At 37.7% G+C, this 24,433-nt stretch overlaps 1 protein-coding gene across 1 annotated transcript; it reads right to left on the reverse strand.

The window, feature by feature from the left end:
* Positions 1 to 1,171: 1,171 nt before the first annotated feature.
* On the reverse strand, positions 1,172 to 23,923 carry dcp1a (decapping mRNA 1A). The gene is made up of 9 exons (XM_061985547.2): positions 23,709 to 23,923; positions 19,255 to 19,295; positions 17,174 to 17,301; positions 12,700 to 12,766; positions 12,485 to 12,623; positions 12,272 to 12,358; positions 7,185 to 7,775; positions 6,886 to 7,104; positions 1,172 to 4,038 (listed from the first exon to the last, which is right to left on the reverse strand). The coding sequence occupies exons 1-9, from the start codon at positions 23,838 to 23,840 to the stop codon at positions 3,958 to 3,960; spliced, it is 1,485 nt and encodes a 494-aa protein (XP_061841531.2). The 5' UTR covers positions 23,841 to 23,923; the 3' UTR covers positions 1,172 to 3,957.
* Between the last annotated feature and the right edge of the window lie 510 nt (positions 23,924 to 24,433).

Consider the following 24,433-nt stretch of genomic DNA (forward strand, 5'->3'; position numbering starts at 1 on the left):
TAGGATTAGACTTATGTGTATACACATATATATATATATACATATGTATACACATATATACACATATATATATATATATATATATACACATATATATATATAGGACTGTCTCAGAAAATTTGAATATTGTGATGAAGTTATTTATTTTCTGTAATGCAATTAAAAAAACATGAAAATGTCATACATTCTGGATTCATTACACATCAACTGAAATATTGCAAGCCTTTTATTATTTTAATATTGCTGATTATGGCATAAAGCTTGAGAAAACTCAAAAATCGTATCTAAAAAAATTAGAATATTTCCTCAGACCAAGTAAAAAAAAAAGATTTATAACAGCAAAACAAAATTAAACATTTGAAAATGTCAATTAATGCACTCAGTACTTGGTTGGGAATCCTTTTGCACGGATTACTGCATCAATGCGGCGTGGCATGGAGGCAATCAGCCTGTGGCATTGCTGAGGTGTTATGGATGCCAGTACATACATATGTATGTACATGTGTGTGTGTGTGTGTGTGTGTGTGTGTGTATATATACACACACATGTACATACATATGTATGTACATACATATGTGCATGTCAGTGACGTGCGGTGAGGTTGATGGCTGGTGAGGCACTGACTTCATCACAGTCAGATTTACAAACATATGAACCCTAAAGAGTATCTTATTCACCATTTGATTGGCAGCAGTTAACGGGTTATGTTTAAAAGCTCAAACCAGCATTCTTCCCTGCTTGGCACTCAGCATCAAGGGTTGGAATTGGGGGTTAAATCACCAAAAATGATTCCCAGGCGCGGCACCGCTGCTGCCCACTGCTCCCCTCACCTCCCAGGGGGTGAACAAGGGGATGGGTCAAATGCAGAGGACAAATTTCATTACACCTAGTGTGTGTGTGACAAGCATTGGTACCTTAACTTAACTTTAACTTTACACATACAAACTGTAGCACACAAAAAAGCACATTTAATAAAAAAAAACGTTATTATGGTCTTACCTTTACTTAGAAATTAAGTCCATGCACCGCAACTAAAGCCCTCACTTCAACTTTCCACGTGCAAGATTGAATCTATTTAAAAAAGTGTAACCGAGGGTTTATAAATGTCGCCTATACTGTATGAAACTATAAAATAACAAACACGGGGGCTCCAGTTTACACGAGGACCACTTTATTTACCTTCTTTCAAAAACCTCCGCAACGTGACATCACTTCCGCTCTTAGCGCCTTCAAAATAAGAGCTCAAGGCATATACTGTATAACAGCACATAACAGGAACTTAACATCACAAAGAGGAAAGCCCATAAAAATAGGTTACAAAAGTTATTTAATAAGAAGCCAAAAAGTGCAAAAACAATAATGTTCGTGTTGGAGGAGTTGTGAATTAGGTACACCTGCAGTATATATATATATAATATTATATATTATCATCATTATATAGTGGAATATATATATATATATATATATATATGTATTATTGTCATTATATAGTGGGATATATATATGTATTATTATCATTATATAGTGGAATATATCTATATATTATTATCATTATATAGTGGAATATATAATATTATATAGTGAAATATAGAAATATTATTATATAGTGGAATATATATATATATATATATATTATCATTATATAGTGGAATATAAAATAATATATAGTGGAATATATAATATATAGTGAAATATATAAAAATATGATATAGTTGAGTATGTAATATCATAAAGTGGAATATATAATATAATTATATAGTTCAGTATGTAATATTACATCATTTAGTATAAAATACTACTAGAACATGTTTTGTTTTATCTTTGTATGCTTTGTCAACTTATAACTTCAGCTTGACTGCAGTGTTGTACTATCATTAGCTGCAAATACTGCAGTGTTGTAGTATCATTAGCTGCAAATACTGCAGTAATCTAATATCATTAGTGGCAAATACTGCAGTGTTGTACTATCATTAGCTGCAAATGCTGCAGTGTTGTAGTATCATTAGCGGCAAATACTGCAGTGTTGTACTATCATTAGGGGCAATTACTGCAGTGTTGTACTATCATTAACTGCAAATACTGCAGTGTTGTACTATCATTAGCTGCAAATACTGCAGTGTTGTACTATCATTAGCTGCAAATACTGCTGTGTTGTACTATCATTAGGTGCAAATACTGTAGTGTTGTACTATCATTAGGTGCAAATACTGCAGTGTTGTACTATCATTAGGTGCAAATACTGCAGTGTTGTACTATCATTATAGGCAAATACTGCAGTGTTGTACTATCATTAGGGGCAAATACTGCAGCATTGTACTATCATTAGGTGCAAATACTGCAGTGTTGTACTATCATTAGGTGCACATACTGCAGTGTTGTACTATCATTAGGTGCAAATACTGCAGTGTTGTACTATCATTAGGTGCAAATACTGCAGTGTTGTACTATCATTAGCTGCAAATACTGCAGTGTTGTAATATCATTAGCTGCAAATACTGCAGTATTGTACTATCATTAGCTGCAAATACTGCAGTGTTGTACTATCATTAGGGGCAAATACTGCAGTGTTGTACTATCATTAGCTGCAAATACTGCAGTGTTGTACTATCATTAGGTGCACATACTGCAGTGTTGTACTATCAATAGGTGCAAATACTGCAGTGTTGTACTATCATTAGGTGCAAATACTGCAGTGTTGTACTATCATTAGGTGCAAATACTGCAGTGTTGTACTATCATTAGCGGCAAATACTGCAGTGTTGTACTATAATTAGCGGCAAATACTGCAGTGTTGTACTAACATTAGGGGCAATTACTGCAGTGTTGTACTATCATTAACTGCAAATACTGCAGTGTTGTACTATCATTAGCTGCAAATACTGCAGTGTTGTACTATCATTAGCTGCAAATACTGCAGTGTTGTAATATCATTAGCGGCAAATACTGCAGTGTTGTACTATCATTAGGGGCAATTACTGCAGTGTTGTACTATCATTAACTGCAAATACTGCAGTGTTGTACTATCATTAGCTGCAAATACTGCAGTGTTGTACTATCATTAGCTGCAAATACTGCAGTGTTGTACTATCATTAGCTGCAAATACTGCAGTGCTGTACTATCATTAAATGAAAATACTGCAGTGTTGTACTATCATTAGGTGCAAAAACTGCAGTGTTGTACTATCATTATGTGCAAATACTGCAGTGTTGTACTATCATTAGGTGCAAAAACTGCAGTGTTGTACTATCATTATGTGCAAATACTGCAGTGTTGTACTATCATTAGGTGCAAATACTGCAGTGTTGTAATATCATTATAAGCAAATACTGCAGTGTTGTACTATCATTGGGGCAAATACTGCAGCATTGTACTATCATTAGGTGCAAATACTGCAGCGTTGTACTATCATTAGGTGCAAATACTACGGTGTTGTACTATCATTAGCTGCAAATACCGCAGTGTTGTACTATCATTAGCTGCAAATACTGCAGTGTTGTACTATCATTAGGGGCAAATACTCCAGCGTTGTACTATCATTAGGGGCAAATACTGCAGTGTTGTACTATCATTAGCTGCAAATACTGCAGCGTTGTACTATCATTACGGGCAAATACTGCAGTGTTGTACTATCATTAGGGGTAAATACTGCAGTGTTGTACTAGTATTCTTATGAAATAGAGGGCATGTGTGAAGGCAAGCTTAAAAAAGGTTTCATCAAAGGTCCTCATTTGAAAAGCAAGAGAGAAAAAATGCTTCCTTCTTGAAGAACTTCTAGAGAAGCCAGCAGCCAAGGGGCCAGTGAGTCCAGCAGCCTAAGGGCCAATTAGTCCAGCAGGTGAGGTCAAAGGTACAAGTGGGAAAGGAAAAGAGTCATCCTGTCCTTTGAAGACATCAACAAGAAAGAAGTGAAGGGAAGGGTCCAGATCTCCCATAAACACCTGCTTGTTGAAGACCATCAGAGCTTCATGGCGCTCAAGTCCTTGGACAGGTTCTGCAGGTAGGCATCGTGAATGGTTCCCAGGAAGGCTGAGTCGTTCTGCGTGGACAGGAGGAAGGCAAGGCAACTTTATTTATATAGCATGTGTACAACAATTTGACCAATGTGCTTCACAGGTTAAAAAGCATAGAGCAAAACAAAAACCAAAGAACATAAACAATGCATAAGCTAAACAAAATAGTGCAAAATAAATACGGTGAAAGGGTTCGGATAGGAAGACTTTATCAGTTTCACTTTGCTTTACTGCTCACATCTAAGAAGTTGGTTTGATTTCTCCTGAAGGTCCACTCAGCAGCCATCTGGACAGAATAACTGACATGTCTGCAGATGTACTCAAAAAGGAAAAGTGGTCTTTGCTGCGCCACTCATATTGAACTCACATGCCGTCCATTTCTTCTGATTCTGCTTGAAATGGTTCTGCTCCTTCATGTGATTCAACTGACTGGACTTGATCAGGACGGGCACACAGCTGTCTATAGAAGACCTTACAGCTCACATGTCAATCCTGAGGTCCAAGAATTGCCCAAGGAGCTCATACAGACAGAATTGTGGCAAGGCACAGATCTGGCCAAGGTTACCACAGAAGGTTCCTCACAGTGGGCTCGATGATCCTTCAATGGAAGAAGTTGGGGACCACCCCAACTCTTCCTAGACCTGGCCATCCAACCAAACTGAGCAATGGTGGGAGAAAAGCCTCGGTGAGAGAGGTCAAGAAGAACCAAAGATCACTGTGGCTGAGCTTCAGAGATGCCGATGGGAGAAAGCTCCACAAAGTCAACTATCACTGCAGCCCTCCACCAGTCTGGACTTTATGGCAGAGTAACCCGGCGGAAGTCTCTCCTCAGTGCAAGACACATGAAAGCCTACATAGAGTTTGCCAAAAAAAACACATGAAGGACTCCCAATAAGATTTTCTAGTCTACTGAGGCCATGGTTGACGTTTTCGCTGTTTGTTCTAAGTGGCATGTGTGGAGAAAACCACCTGCCCAATACAACCCCAACAGTGAAACATGGTGGTGGCAGCATCATGTTACGGGGATGTTTTTCAGATACAGGCACAGGACGACTGTTCGCAACTGCAGGAGAGATGAATGTGGCAAAGTACAGAGATATCCTGGAAGAAAACCTCTTCCAGAGTGCCCAGGACCTCAGACTAGGCCAAAGGTTCACAATGATCCTAAGCAAAGAGCTAAAACAACAAAAGAGTGGTCTCGGAACAACTCTGTGACCATTCTTGACTGACCCAGCCAGAGCGCTGACCTAAACCCAATGGAGCATCTCTGGAGAGAGCTGAAAAAGGCCGTCCACCAATGTTCACCATCCAGGCTGACAGAACTGGAGAGGATCTGCCAGGAAGAATGGCAGAAGATTCCCAAATCCAGGTAGCATCATTCCCAAGAAGACTCGTGGCTGTACTAGCTCAAAACGTGCAAATACTCAATACTGAGCAAAGTACTCAATACTTTTGTAATACCAGGGTTTCCTGTAGTGCTTTGTTGTTAAGGCGGCCGCCTTAACAACAAAGAGCCACCACCTAAACTAAAGTCTTAACAAGCTGCTCCGCTTAGTTCTGCCTCTGTCAGTACGTCTCTGCAGAACCCAGCATTGTCCCACCCACAGAACCATCTGATTGGTTACACGCAGAGCGGTAACAGCCAATCAGCAGTGCGTATTCAGAGCGCATGTAACAGTCAATCAGCAGAGCGTATTCAGAGCGCATGTAGTCAGTGCTCCTGCGGTCTGGTGAGCAGAAAGGTGTTTAGCAGGTAAGCATAATTATAATAAACACCTCCCAGTCAACTACTAGTAACATCACTATGAGCCCGTTGACGTCCTAGAAACATAAGCGGCAGCTCAGCTCGCTCGCAGTCCTTGAGGTGAAGGCTAATTAGCTTTTAGCGTAACGTTAGCTCATTTTGCGGTATGCGTGGGTGCGTGCGTATGTTACGGACAGCAAAGCCCTGTCTGTCTGAGAGAAAGACAAGCATTATTGACCTACAGTTAACAACTAAGTTATTTCTGTCTACCTTTTTCTGTGTTGATTGAGCTGTGTTGAAGCAGCAAAAAAGGATATTATGTTAAATGAAGAGTTTCTGTCTCTGATGGTTGATATAATAATGTAAGTGCATCATAAAGCCTACATGAACTCCATGGTGTTCAGGGATGAATAGTCTCTCCTATTGCTATTGTACTATTTTTTCAGCTATAGTTACATTAATCATTAGTAATGTAGCAGCTTAGTTTTGAATGGAAGGGTCCCTGCTATCACATGTTGATAAAAATATAACATTTACATAATAAAAATCAACTACAGGCTTCCCAAATGCTGTAATAAATTAAGCATGATGAGTTGAACATATGTCAGCATGTGGCCCCACTTTTAACTCTTTTTTTCAAACGCTTATTGCAAACACTTACTTACAGTAAGTCATTAATTTGACTTTGTAAGTCATTATTTTGACTTAGTATGCCATTATTTTGACTTAGTAAGCCATTATTTTGTCATTATTTTAGAGAGTCGCCACCTTAACTAACAAATTTTCTGGGGGAAACACTGAATACATTTGCAAACATTTCTAAATTTCTGTCAAGGTGGGTGCTGAATGGACATTCATGGGAAATAAAATCTACTTTTTGATTTGAGCAAATGGCTGCAATGAAATTATTGAGGTATAATTTTTCCTTTTTGATGCGTGTAGACCACACACATTCAAGTAATTAATCGTGTCCAAAGTGTAATAGAGCCACTACCACTTGCTTCCACAAGGTCGGTGCTGCTGTTTGGTCAGCGTGGGGATCAGCAGGTTCCCCTTGAAAGTGGTGGTATGAACAATAGCATCTGAGAACGGTGGTAGGTACAGGTCCTACCTGACAAAAGGGACATACCTTGATGAGGTGTATGAGTGTCTCTTGCAGCTGAACTTTGCTGCAGGGGTGCTGCGGAGGCTCCACAGACCCTACAGAGGTGCCCAGGTGTTCCGAAGGGGATGCAGGGACCACAGCTGCAGCTGCCACCTTGCTGAGAGACTGCTGGAAGGCGCTGGGGGAGAGCAGCACGGAGGAGTCCGGCCTGGGAATGGCAAGACCGGGACTCATAGGAATAGCCTGTGAGTGGTAGATGACATTTGTACTTGTAACAGAACACTGAGGTAAACAAGAGTAGTAGAGCGAGGACTTTAACTCACTGAAACAGGTTTGATCAGGTTTGGGGGCTTCGAAAGAACATCCCGGTCTTGTGTGAGTTGGAGGACCGCTGGATGTTCTTGGAAGCTGTGAGGTGGCACCAGAGTGCTTGGCAGGAAATTGGGCGCCAGCACAGGCTTGTGGATTTCCACATTGAGCGACTGCGATGACGTTTTGAGCGAGTTGAGAATATCCTGCTCCATATAAGCCCGGGGAGCTGCAGGCCCAGCGGGAGTAGTTCGAGCCTCTGGAGGCACCATGAGAGGAGAAAGCGAACAGATAGACTGGGGGTCGGGCCTGGGGACCGCCGATTGGAAAACAGGGTTGTGATGTATTGCGTAAGGGGCCGGCAGAAGGCCGTGGCCTTGGTGCACCTGCTGTGGCCCAAGATCCTGGGCGGCCACGTGGGGACCACGGAGAGGGTTCTGGTGTGCCGCAGGGGGGTAGGGTTGGTTCTGGGGGTAAGTAGCTGAGGGGTCACTGGAAGCAGGCGTGGCATTTTTAGTGGTCATGGCGGGCAGAGGGGGGTCCTTAAGGATGGACGAGCCAAAAAGCTCCTCCACTGTAATCTGCTTCACCATCATATGAGTCTTCTGATGGCCAGAGAAGAACAAGAAGTCATTGCTTTACAACATTCTGCTTTATTTCTACCATGCATAGTGTAGACAATAAAACTCTCTTTATATTTCTGATATACTCTCATATCTTCTCTTTGTATTTCTGATATACTCTCATATCTTCTCTTTGTATTTCTGATATACTCTCATATCTTCTCTTTGTATTTCTGATATATTCTCATATCCTGTCTTTATATTTCTGATATACTTTCATATCTTCTTTGTATTTCTGATATGCTCTCATATCTTCTCTTTGTATTTCTGATATACTCTCATATCTTCTCTTTGTATTTCTGATATACTCTCATATCTTCTCTTTGTATATGCTCTCATATCTTCTCTTTGTATTTCTGATATACTCTCATATCTTCTCTTTGTAGTTCTGATATACTCTCATATCTTCTCTTTGTATTTCTGATATACTCTCATATCTTCTCTTTGTATTTCTGATATACTCTCATATCTTCTCTTTGTATTTCTGATATATTCTCATATCCTGTCTTTATATTTCTGATATACTTTCATATCTTTGTATTTCTGATATGCTCTCATATCTTCTCTTTGTATTTCTGATATACTCTCATATCCTCTCTTTATATTTCTGATATACTCTCATATCTTCTCTTTGTATTTCTGATATATTCTCATATCCTGTCTTTATATTTCTGATATACTTTCATATCTTCTTTGTATTTCTGATGTGCTCTCATATCTTCTCTTTGTATTTCTGATATACTCTTATATCCTCTCTTTATATTTTTAATATACTCTCACATCTTCTCTTTGTATTTCTGATATACTCTCATATCTACTCTTTATATTCTGATAACTTCTTTTTATATTTCTGATATACTCTCACTTCTTCTCATGAATAACTTTGCCATTCTACCTTCTGAACAAAGAGTTTCAATTGATGACCTCCCTTGGCCCAAAACCACCGTGGGAGTGAATGAATGATGGCTTCTCACTTCTCTGGAAGCGCTTTGAGTTTCTAGAAAAGTGCCAAATCAATCTACTCTATTATTATTGTCATCTTCAAAAACACAATGACATGTTGTAGTAATAAAATAGTTTGGTAAAGTATGGTTTGGGCTGAAGTTAAAGATTTGACGGTAAAATTATTTTAAAAAGTGATTCAAGAGGTCAGCGTATAAATTGAGGTACTACTGTATTTCTGTAATGTTCTTTTTATTATAACAATAAGGCAAGGATTCAAACACTAGATGATTATTTTCAGCACCACTGTAGGCCCTCTTAAAACTCAGTTGGGTTTATACACGCATTTTATTTCTTTACTAAACAAAGTTCAGATCATTTATTCATTGCCATTACACGTGCAATAACCAATGCAGGGTAACGGAATGTCATTTAACATCGAATCCACAATATACATGATGTACAGAATACATCTTTCAGCATTTAGAAATAGAGTAATATATATACACAACTGATATGCCACCCACATTATAGTACATAAATATTTAGTAGTATAGAGAACTTAAACTACTGTAACGATTTGTTTAAACAATGATTTGATTCGAATCATAACTTGATGTTGCCGATACGATTCAAGGACAATATCATACAATCCGATACGATTCAGTGAGTGGAAATAGATTCAGTATCAAAAACAAATCAAGCAGTGCGAGTGTGAAATGAATATTGAAATTACCCTCTGCATCCCCTTGTTCCACCCTCTGGGAGGTGAGGGGAGCAGTGAGCAGCAACTCGGGAATCATTTTGGTGATTTAATCCCCGATTCCAACCCTTGATGCTGAGTGCCAAGCAGGGAGGTAATGGCTCCCATTTTTATAGTCTTTGGTATGACTCGGCCGGGGTTTGAACTCACGACCTACCCATCTCAGGGGGGACACTGAGTTGATCTAAATGAATTATGATACAAACAAGCAAGTTTGCATTCACATCTTATTCCAGGAAGAGGAGACATTTTCAATACAAGTACAGTGTACAACATTTTGACAGAAGATTTACCTGAGAAATGAAGTTTTTCCAGGTTAAATGAGCAGTGGTTTGACCTGCCACTACTCTGATTTTACTAAACAATTAGGGTAGCATAGAACAACAATATAAAGACGGAATGGAAGTGACAAGTTTCTGCAACAGACCAAGTGGCTGAGGTTAAAGAGTGTGTAATAAAGCAAGTGAGTAAATAACTACAATAACTAAATAATACTGATATACTGTGTTCAGGAAGTCGGTCTGTCAGAGAAACTCCGCTGTCACTTCTGTTGTGTCTTTATATTTTTGTGTTGTCTGCAGTCGTGCTGTAACAGAAAGTTGTTGTGTTGACATTTATGATATTGTCTTGTGGCGTTTGCATTTGTTGTGAACTTTCTCAAACACCATTCTTGTTTTGATGACGCCACAGACGGGCAGACCGACTTAAATAACGTTTAGCGTCCTTTTCATTAAAAGTGGTAAACTTCACAGCCGTTCTTATATCCAATGTTTTCCTTTTTCTAGTATCAATAACATCGATATATTTCCTTTTTAAACGATGACAGATGGATATATATGGTGTGGAAGGCCAACTTGCCGAGCACAAATGGATGGAGTTGAACCTGAGGATAATGATAACATGGTTATTGTTGGGTCAATAACTAAGACGAAAACGTTACTGCAACACAACAACAACGACAAGGTCAGTGAGAAATGTAGCAGAAATGTACATTAGTATGTTCCCAACATATATAGGTCAAGTGAAAGTAATGAGTTTAGTTCTAGTCCTGAAGCAGGAGGGTGAACGCACCATGGGCTCACTTCAATCAACCCTTTCTTTGCCTTAATTTCCAGATGACAATCCGTAGAGAACTGAATTGTCATAAAAATGGTATCAGTTCCTGTCCCTACTCATTCCCAGACTTCATAGTGTTAAGATCCATGTTCACACTGCCTCATTCCCATTTTATTGCTCCATCCAATCTTTTTATGGAGTCGTCACATTTCTAATGGGAAGGGAATGGCAAATGACATCTGCAGAGTTTATGGCTCCAGTTCTAGTCCGCCTCAGTCCTGGCACATTTGTGGCAATTTCTAGGATTTTGTTCAACCATTTTTTGAAGCAAGTGATTTAGCGAAGGAAATAGAGGGAAGAGGATATTGTTTCTTGGGGGATATTTACTTTGACGTGTTTGAGGAGCGCGAGCAGTCAGAGTCTGGAGTAATACGACAGTAACTACGTTTCCATGCACTAAATTAGTCTGATTTCTCAAATAGTTTGTTTTTTTGTCATTTCACACCTATGAGTGAAGTCCAAGTGTCCATGCACTCTCTCTAATGTGACTATTCGTCATACGCCATGGGGGTGCTTACTTCCTTTTAGCGCAAATGAATGTATTGCTTTTCTGGTTGACCCATGACATCACACCAAACAAGACATCTGCAGCTACTTACAAGCGACCAGCTGAGCTCTGTGGTACCTGATGTCCGCTGTAATATTGGCACAAATATAATACATCTCTGATGGCTATTCTGATGTTAAATAGCAAACAGAATCAAAAAACGATCTTAGACTGCGCTACTGCCAAGAATGTCTTGGAGCGGAGGAAAATCCGAAGCAAAGAAAGACAGGCAGGAAAGAGTTCTTTCAAAGGAATTTACGCACAGAGAATCAAGGAAACAAAACCGTTGAATGTCTCGGAGTTAATTCATAAAGCTCCGTGGATTGATGGAAGCAGTTTTAAATTCGAAGAAAAAGACTGTTGGTGTTCCAGATAAAGGTTACTATTGTTCTGGACTATCTTGCCAGGTGTGTGGAATACATACTTATTGTTCATCAGTTTGGAGTGCACACATGCAGAGGTTTGTGTACACCTTTAATATACCTGCTTCACTCTCTTTCATCTCATTCCTATTTCGTTCGGGAGTCCAAATTAAGCCGACATTCTCCATGTCTTTAGCTACCTTCTTAAATAAATCTTTGTTTGCCCCCATTGATGCACCTGTTCTGTTCTTTTAATTCATGAAGCAGATAAACAGTCTCCTCTTCGTGACAATTGTTGTTATGTTTTTACTGAATGGGATCTGCTTCCGGGTTTTATCCCGTGCGTTGAGACTGGTGCATGCGCGATACAAAGAGATCTGGTTTTCATTCGCATAATCCAGGTGTTTTAGTCCGACTTTTCAAAACCCGAACACGATCGGATAAAGGTGTTTCCGTGGGTTGTAGGATGGTTATTTAAAGCCCAACTATTTGAGAAATTGGACTAATTTAGCGCATGGACACTTACCGAGTGGCGTAACTTCTACAACTTCTTGTTTTCTGCTCATTCGTCAACCATTTCTTTTGCTGATTGCGTTTTTATGACCCATTATCGGTGGGATGAATCGATACAGTTCTGATTTATATCGGCCTGGGAATTGTAGTGTTCACAGTGACTTGAAACAATCCGATATGTGGGAATGTAGCCTCAATGACACTGAAACCTTAGTGGAGGTTTCCCCACAAGTACCTTATCAGACTGCTGGGAGGTGTGGTCTGAAGCTGAAGTTGCCGTGGCATTCAGGTCTGTAGGTGCATCAGCGTCACATGACTGCGCCTGCAACAGAAACTGCCTTCATTTCTTGAAGAAAAAGCAGGAACAGGTCAATGAAAAGGTTGAAAAGCTGCCAAAAAAGGCCCCAAGTGGACTACCCACGATGTATACACCAGTCAGCCCGCTTACCCTCTGGTATTCCTCCTTGGCTTTGCTCAGCAGCTCCAGGATTCCCATGGGTCGCGTTTCTGCTACACCATTGGTCGGCCTGGGCTTCGCCTTCACTGGGGATTGTCTGTGTGCGTGGTCGGCTTCAAGTTTGACAATCCTGGCGGGATTTGGTCACAAGAGTAAGAAGTGACTCCTAATCACAGCAACGTGGCGATGAGCTAAGAAGCACTTACTGGACCATCAGCTGAGCGATGCGATGGCAGTCCCTCTTGTCGTAGAACCAAATACTGTAGATGCCCACTGCACACATATACAAGGTTTGATTGGAACACAAGTCTCTACACCGCATGAACTACTTGAAGTGTATTGCTATGTCCTGTTCACTCTTCCATCCTCAGCGTGGACAGCTTCTTTGCTCCTCACAGACAGATTGTTGTTAAACAGGCTTTCTGCAATCTCATTGAATTCTAATTATTGCCCATGATTATTATTATAGTCAAAAGTAATGTAATAATATACCGCAAGCAGCCCTTTCAAACGCAATAAACATATGTTTCATGACTGTAGTATTTACCATTGTAATTGGAAAGGAAACTATCCTAAATAAGTTTTAAAGAAAAAAACAGCCTCCATGGCAGCTTTGTCTTTTTTGAGTCAACATTGCACATTTTTCTTGTTACATTAAACCTGTTTGCTCTTTTGTTCCACTTGATGTGTTTGTGATAATATTGTTAGAATGTTAAAAAGTTAGCTGTCAGCTGCACTTTGGACACCATGCCAGTGGTTAATTGTACACATAGTGAATATGAACATTTTCAAATACCTACACCACATCAAGAGAGCCATGTTGGACCAAAAATACACAAACAAATCTGTCTGGAGCGGCAAAAAATTAAACACCTCATATAAGCGTTAATGAAGGCAACACATGATGTAAGTGTCTATATTACCTATATTAGTCTACTATCAAAATGACTTTAAAAGTCTTATATACGGTAAGTGTTATAATGAAGACAACACATGATGTAAGTGTCTATATTAGCCTACTATCAAAATGACTTTAAAAGTCTTATATAAGTGTTATAATGAAGACAACACATGATGTAAGTGTCTATATTAGCTATATTAGCCTACTATCAAAATGACTTTAAAAGTCTTATAAAAGTGTTATAATGAAGGCAACACATGATGTAAGTGTCTATATTAGCCTACTATCAAAATGACTTTAAAAGTCTTATATAAGTGTTAAATGAAGACAACACATGATGTAAGTCTCTATATTAGTTATATTAGCCTACTATCAAAATGACTTTAAAAGTCTTATATAAGTGTTATAATGAAGACAACACATGATGTGTCTATATTAGCCTACTATCAAAATGACTTTAAAAGTCTTATATAAGTGTTATAATGAAGACAACACATGATGTAAGAGTCTATATTAGTTATATTAGCCTACTATCAAAATTATAATGAAGACAACACATGATGTAAGTGTCTATATTAGCCTACTACCAAAATGACTTTAAAAGTCTTATAAAAGTGTTATAGTGAAAACACATGATGTGTCTATATTAGTCTAGTATTAAAATGACTTTGAAAGTCTTATAAAAGTGTTATAATGAAGACAACACATGATGTAAGTGTCTATATTAGTTATATTAGCTTACTATCAAAATGACTTTAAAAGTCTTATATAAGTGTTATAATAAAGACAACACATGATGTGTCTATATTAGCCTACTATCAAAATGACTTTAAAAGTCTTATATAAGTGTTATAATGAAGACAACACATGATGTAAGTGTCTATATTAGTTATATTAGCCTACTATCAAAATTAATTTAAGACGTCTTATATAAGTGTTATAATGAAGACAACACATGATGTGTCTATATTAGCTATATTAGCCTACTATCAAAATTACTTTCAAAGTCTTATAAAAGTGTTATAATGAAGACAACACATGATGTAAGTGTCTATATTAGCCTACTATCAAAATGACTTTAAAAGTCTTATAAAAGTGTTATAATGAAAACACATGATGTAAGTGTCTATATTAGTCTAGTATTAAAATGACTTTGAAAGTCTTATAAAAGTGTTATAATGAAGACAACACATGATATAAGTGTGTATTAGTTATATTAGCCTACTATCAAAATGACTTTAAAAGTCTTATATAAGTGTTATAATGAAGACAACACATGATGTATGTGTCTATATTAGTCTAGTATTAAAATTACTTTAAAAGTCTTATAAAAGTGTAATGTACGATTGTGGTAAGTATTATTGCAAAAGTAGAAGTCATGATAGTCCCTGAAGAAGCTGAGGTTACGTAGCAATGAGGTGTTTGTGTCCTGACAGTGTCCGAAGGGAATACAGGTGTGTTTGTCTCTGCACTTCCTGGGCTCAGGTGGCGCATTTGCACCTTCAAGGTAGTTGGGGATTGCCATGGAGAGCATGGAGTGAGGCTGGAAAAGAACAGCATGTCTTCCAGACTGAAGGGCAGCCAAAGTCCAAAGGGGGAGCACTCCACGCTGACTTTGACCTTGGCCGCAGTCTTCTGCCTCCTCAGCAGACAACTGGGCAAACAATCCAACTCTTTATGGCTGGCCTTGATGAAGCTGCTCTTCAGACTGCTGATGGACTGTCTTGGTGGCAGCTCAGTCAGCTACTTTCTCAAGCTGTGAGGACTCATGTCTCCTCACACTTCAAGCTCAAAAGGAACTGGCAACTGCCTTTTCACAGGTACTCATGTTCTCCTTTTTCTGATTTTCAATGTTGAGGTCCATGTTGTCCATAAAGTTGACCTTTTTTGGTGCGGACCATTTAAAACAGGGCTGTCCAAAGTGCGGCCAAAAATACTGCTAAAAACAAGAAAAGTGTCATAAAAGAGCAAACCGGTAAATGTGACGGTTGCAATGTTGACTCTAATAACTCAAAGCTACCATGCAGGTTGTTGTTTTGATCAAAACTTTATTATAATACAAACCAATGTTGTTGTTAATTATTGACATATTCATAACTCAAAATACTTCACAGCAAACATTCCACTTTCAAATATTTTTGGGGGAAAATATTGCAGTTTTCTTTGACAAAAAGTGCATCAAACAAACAAGAAACAATGAAATTTTAAAATCATATTAATCATAATCTCAAGTTGATCTTGAGACTTAAGTGTTGAAAGTTAAAATGAAAATGTTTTACAACTTTTTAAGGAGTGAACCCATTTTGGATCCCAAAGATTTTAGTGGGACTTTTTTTTAAACTGTCATTGATCAAAAATAATAATCAAAACTAGTGTATCAAATCATTTTTTCTGTGGGGAAATATTACATAGTTTGTGTTTTTGCCATAAAAAAGGCTTTTAACAAAATGGCCATTAAACAAAAAAAAATATATATTGTTGTATGTGATATATGACATCTATTACATTGTTGTATGTGATATATGACATCCATTACATTGTTGTATGTGATATATGACATCTATTACATTGTTGTATGTTATATATGACATCTATTACGTTGTTGTATGTGATATATGACATCTATTACATTGTTGTATGTTATATATGACATCTATTACGTTGTTGTATGTGATATATGACATCTATTATGTTGTTGTATGTGATAGATGTCTTGTTGGGTACTTGTTGGGTGCATGAGTACTAGTAGTATTTGCTGTAGTTGTTGGGTGTATAAGTGCAGTATTTGCTGTAGTTGTTGGGTATATAAGTGCAGTATTTGCTGTAGTTGTTGGGGGTATAAGTGCAATATTTGCTGTAGTTGTCGGGTGCATGAGTGCAGTATTTGCTGTAGTTGTTGGGTATATAAGTGCAATATTTGCTGTAGTTGTTGGGTGTATAAGTGCATTATTTGCTGTAGTTGTTGGGTATATAAGTGCAGTATTTGCTGTAGTTGTTGGGTGTACTGTATATGTGCAATATTTGCTGTAGTTGTTGGGGATATAAGTGCAATATTTGCTGTAGTTGTTGGGTATATAAGTGCAGTATTTGCTGTAGTTGTTGGGTGTATAAATGCAATATTTGCTGTAGTTGTTGAGGGTATAAGTGCAATATTTGCTGTAGTTGTTGGGTGCATGAGTGCAGTATTTGCTGTAGTTGTTGGGTGCATGAGTGCAGTATTTGCTGTAGTTGTTGGGGGTATAAATGCAATATTTGATGTAGTTGTTGGGTGCATGAGTGCAGTATTTGTTGTAGTTGTTAGGTATATAAGCGCAATATTTGCTGTAGTTGTTGGGTGTATAAGTGCAGTATTTGCTGTAGTTGTTGGGTGTATAAGTGCAATATTTGCTGTAGTTGGGTATATAAGTGCAGTATTTGCTGTAGTTGTTGGGTATAAAAGTGCAATATTTCTGTAGTTGTTGGGTATATAAGTGCGGTATTTGCTGTAGTTGTTGGGTGTATAAGTGCAATATTTGCTGTAGTTGTTGGGTGCATAAGTGCAATATTTGCTGTAGTTGTTGGGTGTATAAGTTCAATATTTGCTGTAGTTGTTGGGTGCATGAGTGCAGTATTTGCTGTAGTTGTTGGGTGCATGGGTGCAATATTTGCTGTAGTTGTTGGGTGCATGGGTGCAATATTTTCTGTAATTGTTGGGTGTATAAGTTCAATATTTGCTGTAGTTGTTGGGTGCATGAGTGCAGTATTTGCTGTAGTAGTGTGCATGAGTGCTGCCAACTCACTGTTGGCGTTTTTGTAGAGCAGGAAAGGGTCCTGCAGCTGGAACTCCAGGTCTTTGTTGATGGGTTCTACCAGGTTGTCAGCACTCAGGCGGTTCATGATGGTGAAGCCATGGTGCGGAGAAGCAGACCTTGGTGGCCAAAGTGGAATTAACTTTATACACAACATTGTGTCAACACACTTTATACACAACATTGTGTCAACACACTTTATACACAACATTCTGTCAACACACTTTATACACAACAGTGTACAAACACTTTATACACAACAGTGTAAACACACTTTATACACAACAGTGTGTAAACACACTTTATACACAACCGAGTGTAAACACAGTTTATACACAACAGTGTGTAAACACAGTTTATACACAACAGTGTGCAAACACAGTTTATACACAACAGTGTGCAAACACAGTTTGTACACAACAGTGTATAAACACACTTTATACACAACAGTGTGCAAACACAGTTTATACACAACAGTGTGCAAGCACACTTTATACACAACAGTGTGCAAACACAGTTTATACACAACAGTGTGCTAACACACTTTATACACAACAGTGTGCAAACAGTTTATACACAACAGTGTGCAAACACACTTTATACACAACAGTGTGCAAACAGTTTATACACAACAGTGTGCAAACAGTTTATACACAACAGTGTGCAAACACACTTTATACACGTCAGTGTGCAAACACACTTTATAAACAACAGTGTGCAAACACACTTTATACACAACAGTGTGCAAACACACTTTATACACAACAGTGTGTCAACACACTTTATACACAACAGTGTGTAAACACACTTTATACACAACAGTGTGCAAACACAATTTATACACAACCGAGTGTAAACACACTTTATACACAACCGAGTGTAAACACACTTTATACACAACAGTGTGTAAACACAGTTTATACACAACAGTGTGCAAACACAGTTTATACACAACAGTGTGCAAACACAGTTTATACACAACAGTGTGTAAACACAGTTTATACACAACAGTGTGCAAACACACTTTATACACAACAGTGTGCAAACAGTTTATACACAACAGTGTGCAAACACAGTTTATACACAACAGTGTGCAAACACAGTTTATACACCAGTGTGCAAACACACTTTATACACAATAGCGTGCAAACACTTTATAAACAACAGTGTGCAAACACACTTTATACACGTCAGTGTGCAAACACACTTTATAAACAACAGTGTGCAAACACAGTTTGTACACAACAGTGTGTAAACACACTTTATACACAACAGTGTGTAAACACACTTTATACACAACAGTGTGTAAACACACTTTATACACAACAGTGTGTAAACACACTTTATACACGTCAGTGTGCAAACACACTTTATAAACAACAGTGTGCAAACACAGTTTGTACACAACAGTGTGTAAACACACTTTATACACAACAGTGTGTAAACACACTTTATACACAACAGTGTGTAAACACACTTTATACACAACAGTGTGTAAACACACTTTATACACAACAGTGTGTAAACACACTTTATACAAAACAGTGTGTAAACACACTTTATACACAACAGTGTGTAAACACACTTTATACACAACAGTGTGTAAACACACTTTATACACAACAGTGTGTAACATTGATATTGTTACATTCCTATTACATACTGTACATGCATAGCATACTGGACATACATTACAAACTGTACATGCATCGCATACTGTACATGCATCACATACTGTACATGCATTGCATACTGTACATGCTTTACATACTGTACATATTGTACATGCATAGCATACTGTACATGCATTACAAACTGTACATATTGTACATGCATCACTTACTGTACATATTGTAAATGCATGGCATACTGTACATGCAACTCATACTGTACTTGCATCTCATACTGTACATCATGTACATGCATCTCATACTGTACATGCATCACATACTGTACATGCATCAAATACTGTACATGCATCACATACTGTACATGCATCACATACTGTACATAGATTGCAGTTTGAACATCACATCAAAACATATTTACATGTCAAATAATAACATGCTTACCTTGTATACACAAACAGTGTCCCCTCAATTTCTGTCTTCTCCTGTAATTAATAAGTATATTATACACACATTGAAGTACTGTATGTTTATATACAGTCTAGTCCTGTAATTAATAAGTATATTATACACACATTGGCTTTGTACCGAGGATGTCGTTGTGGCTTGTGCAGCCCTTTGAGACACTTGTGATTTAGGGCTATATAAATAAACATTGATTGATTGATTGATTGAAGTACTGTATGTTTATATACAGTCTAGTCCTGTAATTAAAAAGACTTCTCGAATGTAAACAAAAGGTGTCTGGAGCATTGTCAGCATGTCTGTGATGTGGAGGTGATTGTTATATAAACAGCCTATATTAAAGTGTGAGGTCACTAGTCTCTTTAGTGGAACATGGACATGGAGGGACAGATGTAGTCTCTAGACACTAGGGCTATGAATCTTTGGGTGTCCCACGATTCGATTCAATATCAATTCTTGGGGTCACGATTCGATTCAAAATCGATTTTTTTTCAATTCAACACGATTCTCGATTCAAAAACGATATTTTCCCGATTCAAAAGGATTCTCTATTCATTCAATACATAGGATTTCAGCAGGGTCTACCCCAGTCTGCTGACATGCAAGCAGAGTAGTAGATTTTTGTAAAAAGCTTTCATAATTGTAAAGGACAATGTTTTATCAACTGATTGCAATAATGTAAATTTGTTTTAACTATTAAATGAACCAAAAATATGACTTATTTTATCTTTGTGAAAATATTGGACACAGTGTGTTGTCAAGCTTATGAGATGCGATGCAAGTGTAAGCCACTGTGACACTATTGTTCTTTTTTTTTGTATTTTTTATAAATGTCTGATGATAATGTCAATGAGGGATTTTTAATCACTGCTATGTTGAAATTGTAACTAATATTGATACTTTTGCTGGTAATATTCATTTTTGTTTCACTACTTTTGGTTTGTTCTGTGTCGTGTTTGTGTCTCCTCTCAATTGCTCTGTTTATTGCAGTTCTGAGTGTTGCTGGGTCGGGTTTGGTTTTGGAATTGGATTGCATTGTTATGGTATTGCTGTGTATTGTTTTGTTGGATTGATTAATTAAAAAAATAAATATAAATTTTAAAAATAATAAAAAAATAAAATAAATCGATTTTTCAAAAATGAGAATCGATTCTGAATCGCACAACGTGAGAATCGCGATTCGAATTCGAATCTATTTTTTTCCCACACCCCTACTAGACACCACTACATTTGAATCAACACATGGACATGGAGGGACAGAAGTAGTCTCTTGACACCACTACATTTTAGTCAGGGAAATGGACGTGGTGGGACAGAAATAGTATCTAGACACCACTACTTTTTTAGACGAACACTAGTTGTTGATAGTTATTTTTAATTCTAAAAAAGTAATTAAAAGTTTGTAAACACTAGCAAACAATGTCAACAAAGTACATTGTACAAAAAGTACAATGCTTTTTGAAAAATGGCAAAAGGATTTAAAAAAGTATATGTTACTGTAATGTAGACATTTTTGTAGCCTTTTTTAAAGAAAATCATATCATCATAGAAAATTTAGCAAATTAATCAATGATGTTATTGTTGACCACGCGCCCACCGCCACAGGTGGCTAGAGGAAACCCTAATTAGCATACTCATATTTCTGTACTGGTGTAATAATATTAGTAAAGCTGTATTAGCATATTATTATTTCTGTATTGGTACTATTAGTATAATTGTGTTAGCACATTATAATTTATTTATTGGTATTATTCGTATAACTGTATTAGCATATCATTATTTAGGTATTGGTGTAATATTATAAGTATAACTGTATTAGCATTATATTATTTCTGTATTGGTGTAATACTATTTGTAGAATTGTATTAGCATAATATTTCTGTAATAGTGTAATATTATTAGTATAACTGCATGAGTGTAATATTATTATTTCTGAGTTTAGTGTAAATGGTTAACCTTCAATCAGAACAAGACAAATTCAGCTAACAAACATGACTCTGTCACGCCAAATTTCTTCCCCCTACAAAAACCTCCCCCCCCCCCCCATTTACTTCCGGGGTCATTTCCTCTTACGTCATTTCCTCTTACTTACGTCATTTTCTCTTACGTCATTGACAGTGATCGATAGAATCCAAATCTCCTGAAAAAATGTTAATTAAGATATAATACTGTTAAATGTCTACTTTAACTCAAGTTAATTTGTCCGATTAATACAGACGTTTTGTTAATGCTATATTATAAAAAATAAAAAATAAATAAAAAAAACAAGTACCGTATTTTCCGCACTATAAGGCGCACCTAAAAACCACACATTTTCTCAAAAGCTGACAGTGCGCCTTATAACCCGGTGCACTTTATTACGATTCATTTTCATAAAGTTTCGATCTCGCAACTTCGGTAAACAGCCGCCATCTTTTTTCCCGGTAGAACAGGAAGCGCTTCTTCTTCTACGCAAGCAACCGCCAAGGAAAGCACCCGCCCCCATAGAACAGGAAGCGCTTCTTCTTCTACTGTAAGCAACCACCCGCCCCCGGAAGAAGAAGAAAAAACGCGCGGATATCACCGTACGTTTCATTTCCTGTTTACATCTGTAAAGACCACAAAATGGCTCCTACTAAGCGACAAGGATCCGGTTCATAAAAAGACGCAATCTCTCCATCCGCACACGGATTACTACCGTATTTCACAGCAACTGATATTCCTGTGAACCGCACTGTGGAACGGGAGCACGTACGGTGAATATTCGCACCACAGGGAATGAGAAGTCATCCTTCACTGTGGTTCTAGCTTGCCATGCTAACTTCCACCCATGGTGATATTCAAAAGGAAGACCTTGCCAAAAGAGACCTTTCTAGCCGGCGTCATCATAAAAGCTAACTCGAAGGGATGGATTGATGAAGAAAAGATGAGCGAGTGGTTAAGGGAAGTATACGCGAAGAGGCCGGGTGGCTTTTTTCACACAGCTCCGAAGGCGAACACACCTTCACTAAGACGGGCAGACAGCGCCGGACGACATACGCCAACATTTGCCAGTGGATCGTAAATGCCTGGGCAGATATTTCGGTCACAACTGTGGTCCGAGCTTTCCGGAAGGCAGGATTCACAGAACAACAGCGACACTGACTCCGATGACTTCGACGAGACGGAACCGGCCATTTTGGATACCACGCTTGCGCAACTTTTCAATTCGGACACCGAAGACGAAGAATTCGAAGGATTTACGAATGAAGAATAACTTCAGAAGGTGAGCGCTATGTTTATTTTGTGTGTTGTGACATTAACGTTCGAGCAACATTATGTTGCTATTGCTCTACACCATTTTGAATTTTACTATGTTTGTGATTGCACATTTGCGTACATTTTGGGACAGAGTTGTTAGAACGCTGGTTTTCAATATATTATTAAAGTTTGACTGAACTATCTGACTGTTTTTTTGACATTCCCTTTAGCGCAGCGTAGGCGCGGCTTATAATCCGGGGCGGCTTATTGGTGGACAAAGTTATGAAATATGTAATTCATTGAAGGTGCGGCTAATAATCCGGTGCGCCTTATAGTGCGGAAAATACGGTATCCTTCCAGCGACGGGCAGTCAAAGCCGAAGTGTTATCGATCGCTGTCAATGACGTAAGAGGAAATGACGTAAGTAAGAGGAAATGACGTAAGAGAAAATGACCCTGGAAGTAAATGGGGGGGGGGGGGGGGGTTTGTAGGGGGAAGAAATTTGGCGTGACAACTCCATCTTTTAATAATTATTAGGACTTAAACAAACATATGTCCATCATTGTATTATAATTATTAGGACTTAAACAAAAACAAACATATGTCCATCATTGTATTATAATTATTAGGACTTAAACAAACATATGTCCATCATTGTATTATAATTAGTAGGACTTAAACAAACTCATGTCCATCATTGTGTTATAATTATTAGGACTTAAACAAACATATATCCATCATTGTATTATAATTATTAAGACTTAAACCAACTCATGTCCATCATTGTATTATCATTATTAGGACTTAAACAAACTCATGTCCATCATTGAATTATAATTATTAGGGCTTAAACAAACTAATGTCCATCAGCTTATCTTGTGCAGTCAAAAATAATAGTAAGAATTTGACACAATAACAGTTGAAATAGTCAGAGTTTAACAAAGTAAAGAGTTTAAATGTAGATTTAGATGAGCTAGCTACACATGCTGACATAATAATAATAATAAATAATTCAAAGAGTTTAAATGTAGATTTAGATGAGCTAGCTGCATGCTGACATAATAATAATAATAATAATAATAATAATAAAAATAAATAATTCAAAGAGTTTAAATGTAGATTTAGACGAGCTAGCTACATGCTAACATAACACCGCTTGTCCTTCTTCGAGGGGCAAAAAGGATTCCCGGGTTTGAATGTTTTGACCAACTTACCCACTGGTTGGTTGTGGAGTTGAAGTTATAAAGCGCCACCTGTCCGGTGAGATCGAGCAGTTTGTTGATGTAAGGATCTTGTCTCTGCAGGGCGGCCAAACTCATCATGTGTCCGGCACCCGCCATCTTCATGTCTGCGGCTTGCTCCCGCACGGAGGCACTTCAAAGGGGCATCTTTCACTTCCGCTCTAAACCGGATGTCCGCAGCTTGCTCCCGCACGGAGACCATTGAAAGGGGCACTTTTAACTTCCGCTCTAAACCGAAAAAGGCTTATAAAACAACCCTGCGTATGACATTGATTCGATAAAAACGTGAAAAAGTTAATATACTTTAAAATCGATGCATTTTTGAGGAACTGAAGACTTTGTAGTGAATAGTAGAACAATAAAGACCAATAGAGTTTAAAACATGTGTTTACACTGCGAGCCAAATCACATTTCTGTTTAGACTGCAATCAGATTCCAATGGGGATTAAAACCAGTTCATTTATTATTTTCATTTCATTTACTGTATATTGTTACGTCAATTTCTTACGCTGGTATAAAATATTGGAAAGAAATACTAAGTCGTATGGTAATAAAAGTGCTTTTTTGTGTTTGTACATTGTATATGTGTTTACTTGTTCAAGTAAAAAATAATAGTTAAAAAAAAAAAATGGTAATGTGGTCCGAATTGCATGTAAAAAGATCAAATTTGGTTCGATTGTCCTTGAAAAAACAAAAGG

The sequence above is a fragment of the Nerophis lumbriciformis genome, linkage group LG23 (assembly GCF_033978685.3).
Source record: "Nerophis lumbriciformis linkage group LG23, RoL_Nlum_v2.1, whole genome shotgun sequence".
Classification (NCBI taxonomy): Eukaryota; Metazoa; Chordata; class Actinopteri; order Syngnathiformes; family Syngnathidae; genus Nerophis; species Nerophis lumbriciformis.

What these genes read in the sequence shown, in the direction of transcription:
- dcp1a (XM_061985547.2), bottom strand. Translation starts at nt 23,840, where the DNA reads ATGAAGATGGCGGGTGCCGGACACATGATGAGTTTGGCCGCCCTGCAG. An exon ending in ACTCCACAACCAACCAGTGG is followed by an intron (nt 19,296 to 23,708) that starts GTAAGTTGGTCA and finishes TATTAATTACAG; the next exon opens with GAGAAGACAGAAATTGAGGG. An exon ending in CCTCCCAGCAGTCTGATAAG is followed by an intron (nt 7,776 to 12,271) that starts GTACTTGTGGGG and finishes TCTGGCCATCAG; the next exon opens with AAGACTCATATGATGGTGAA.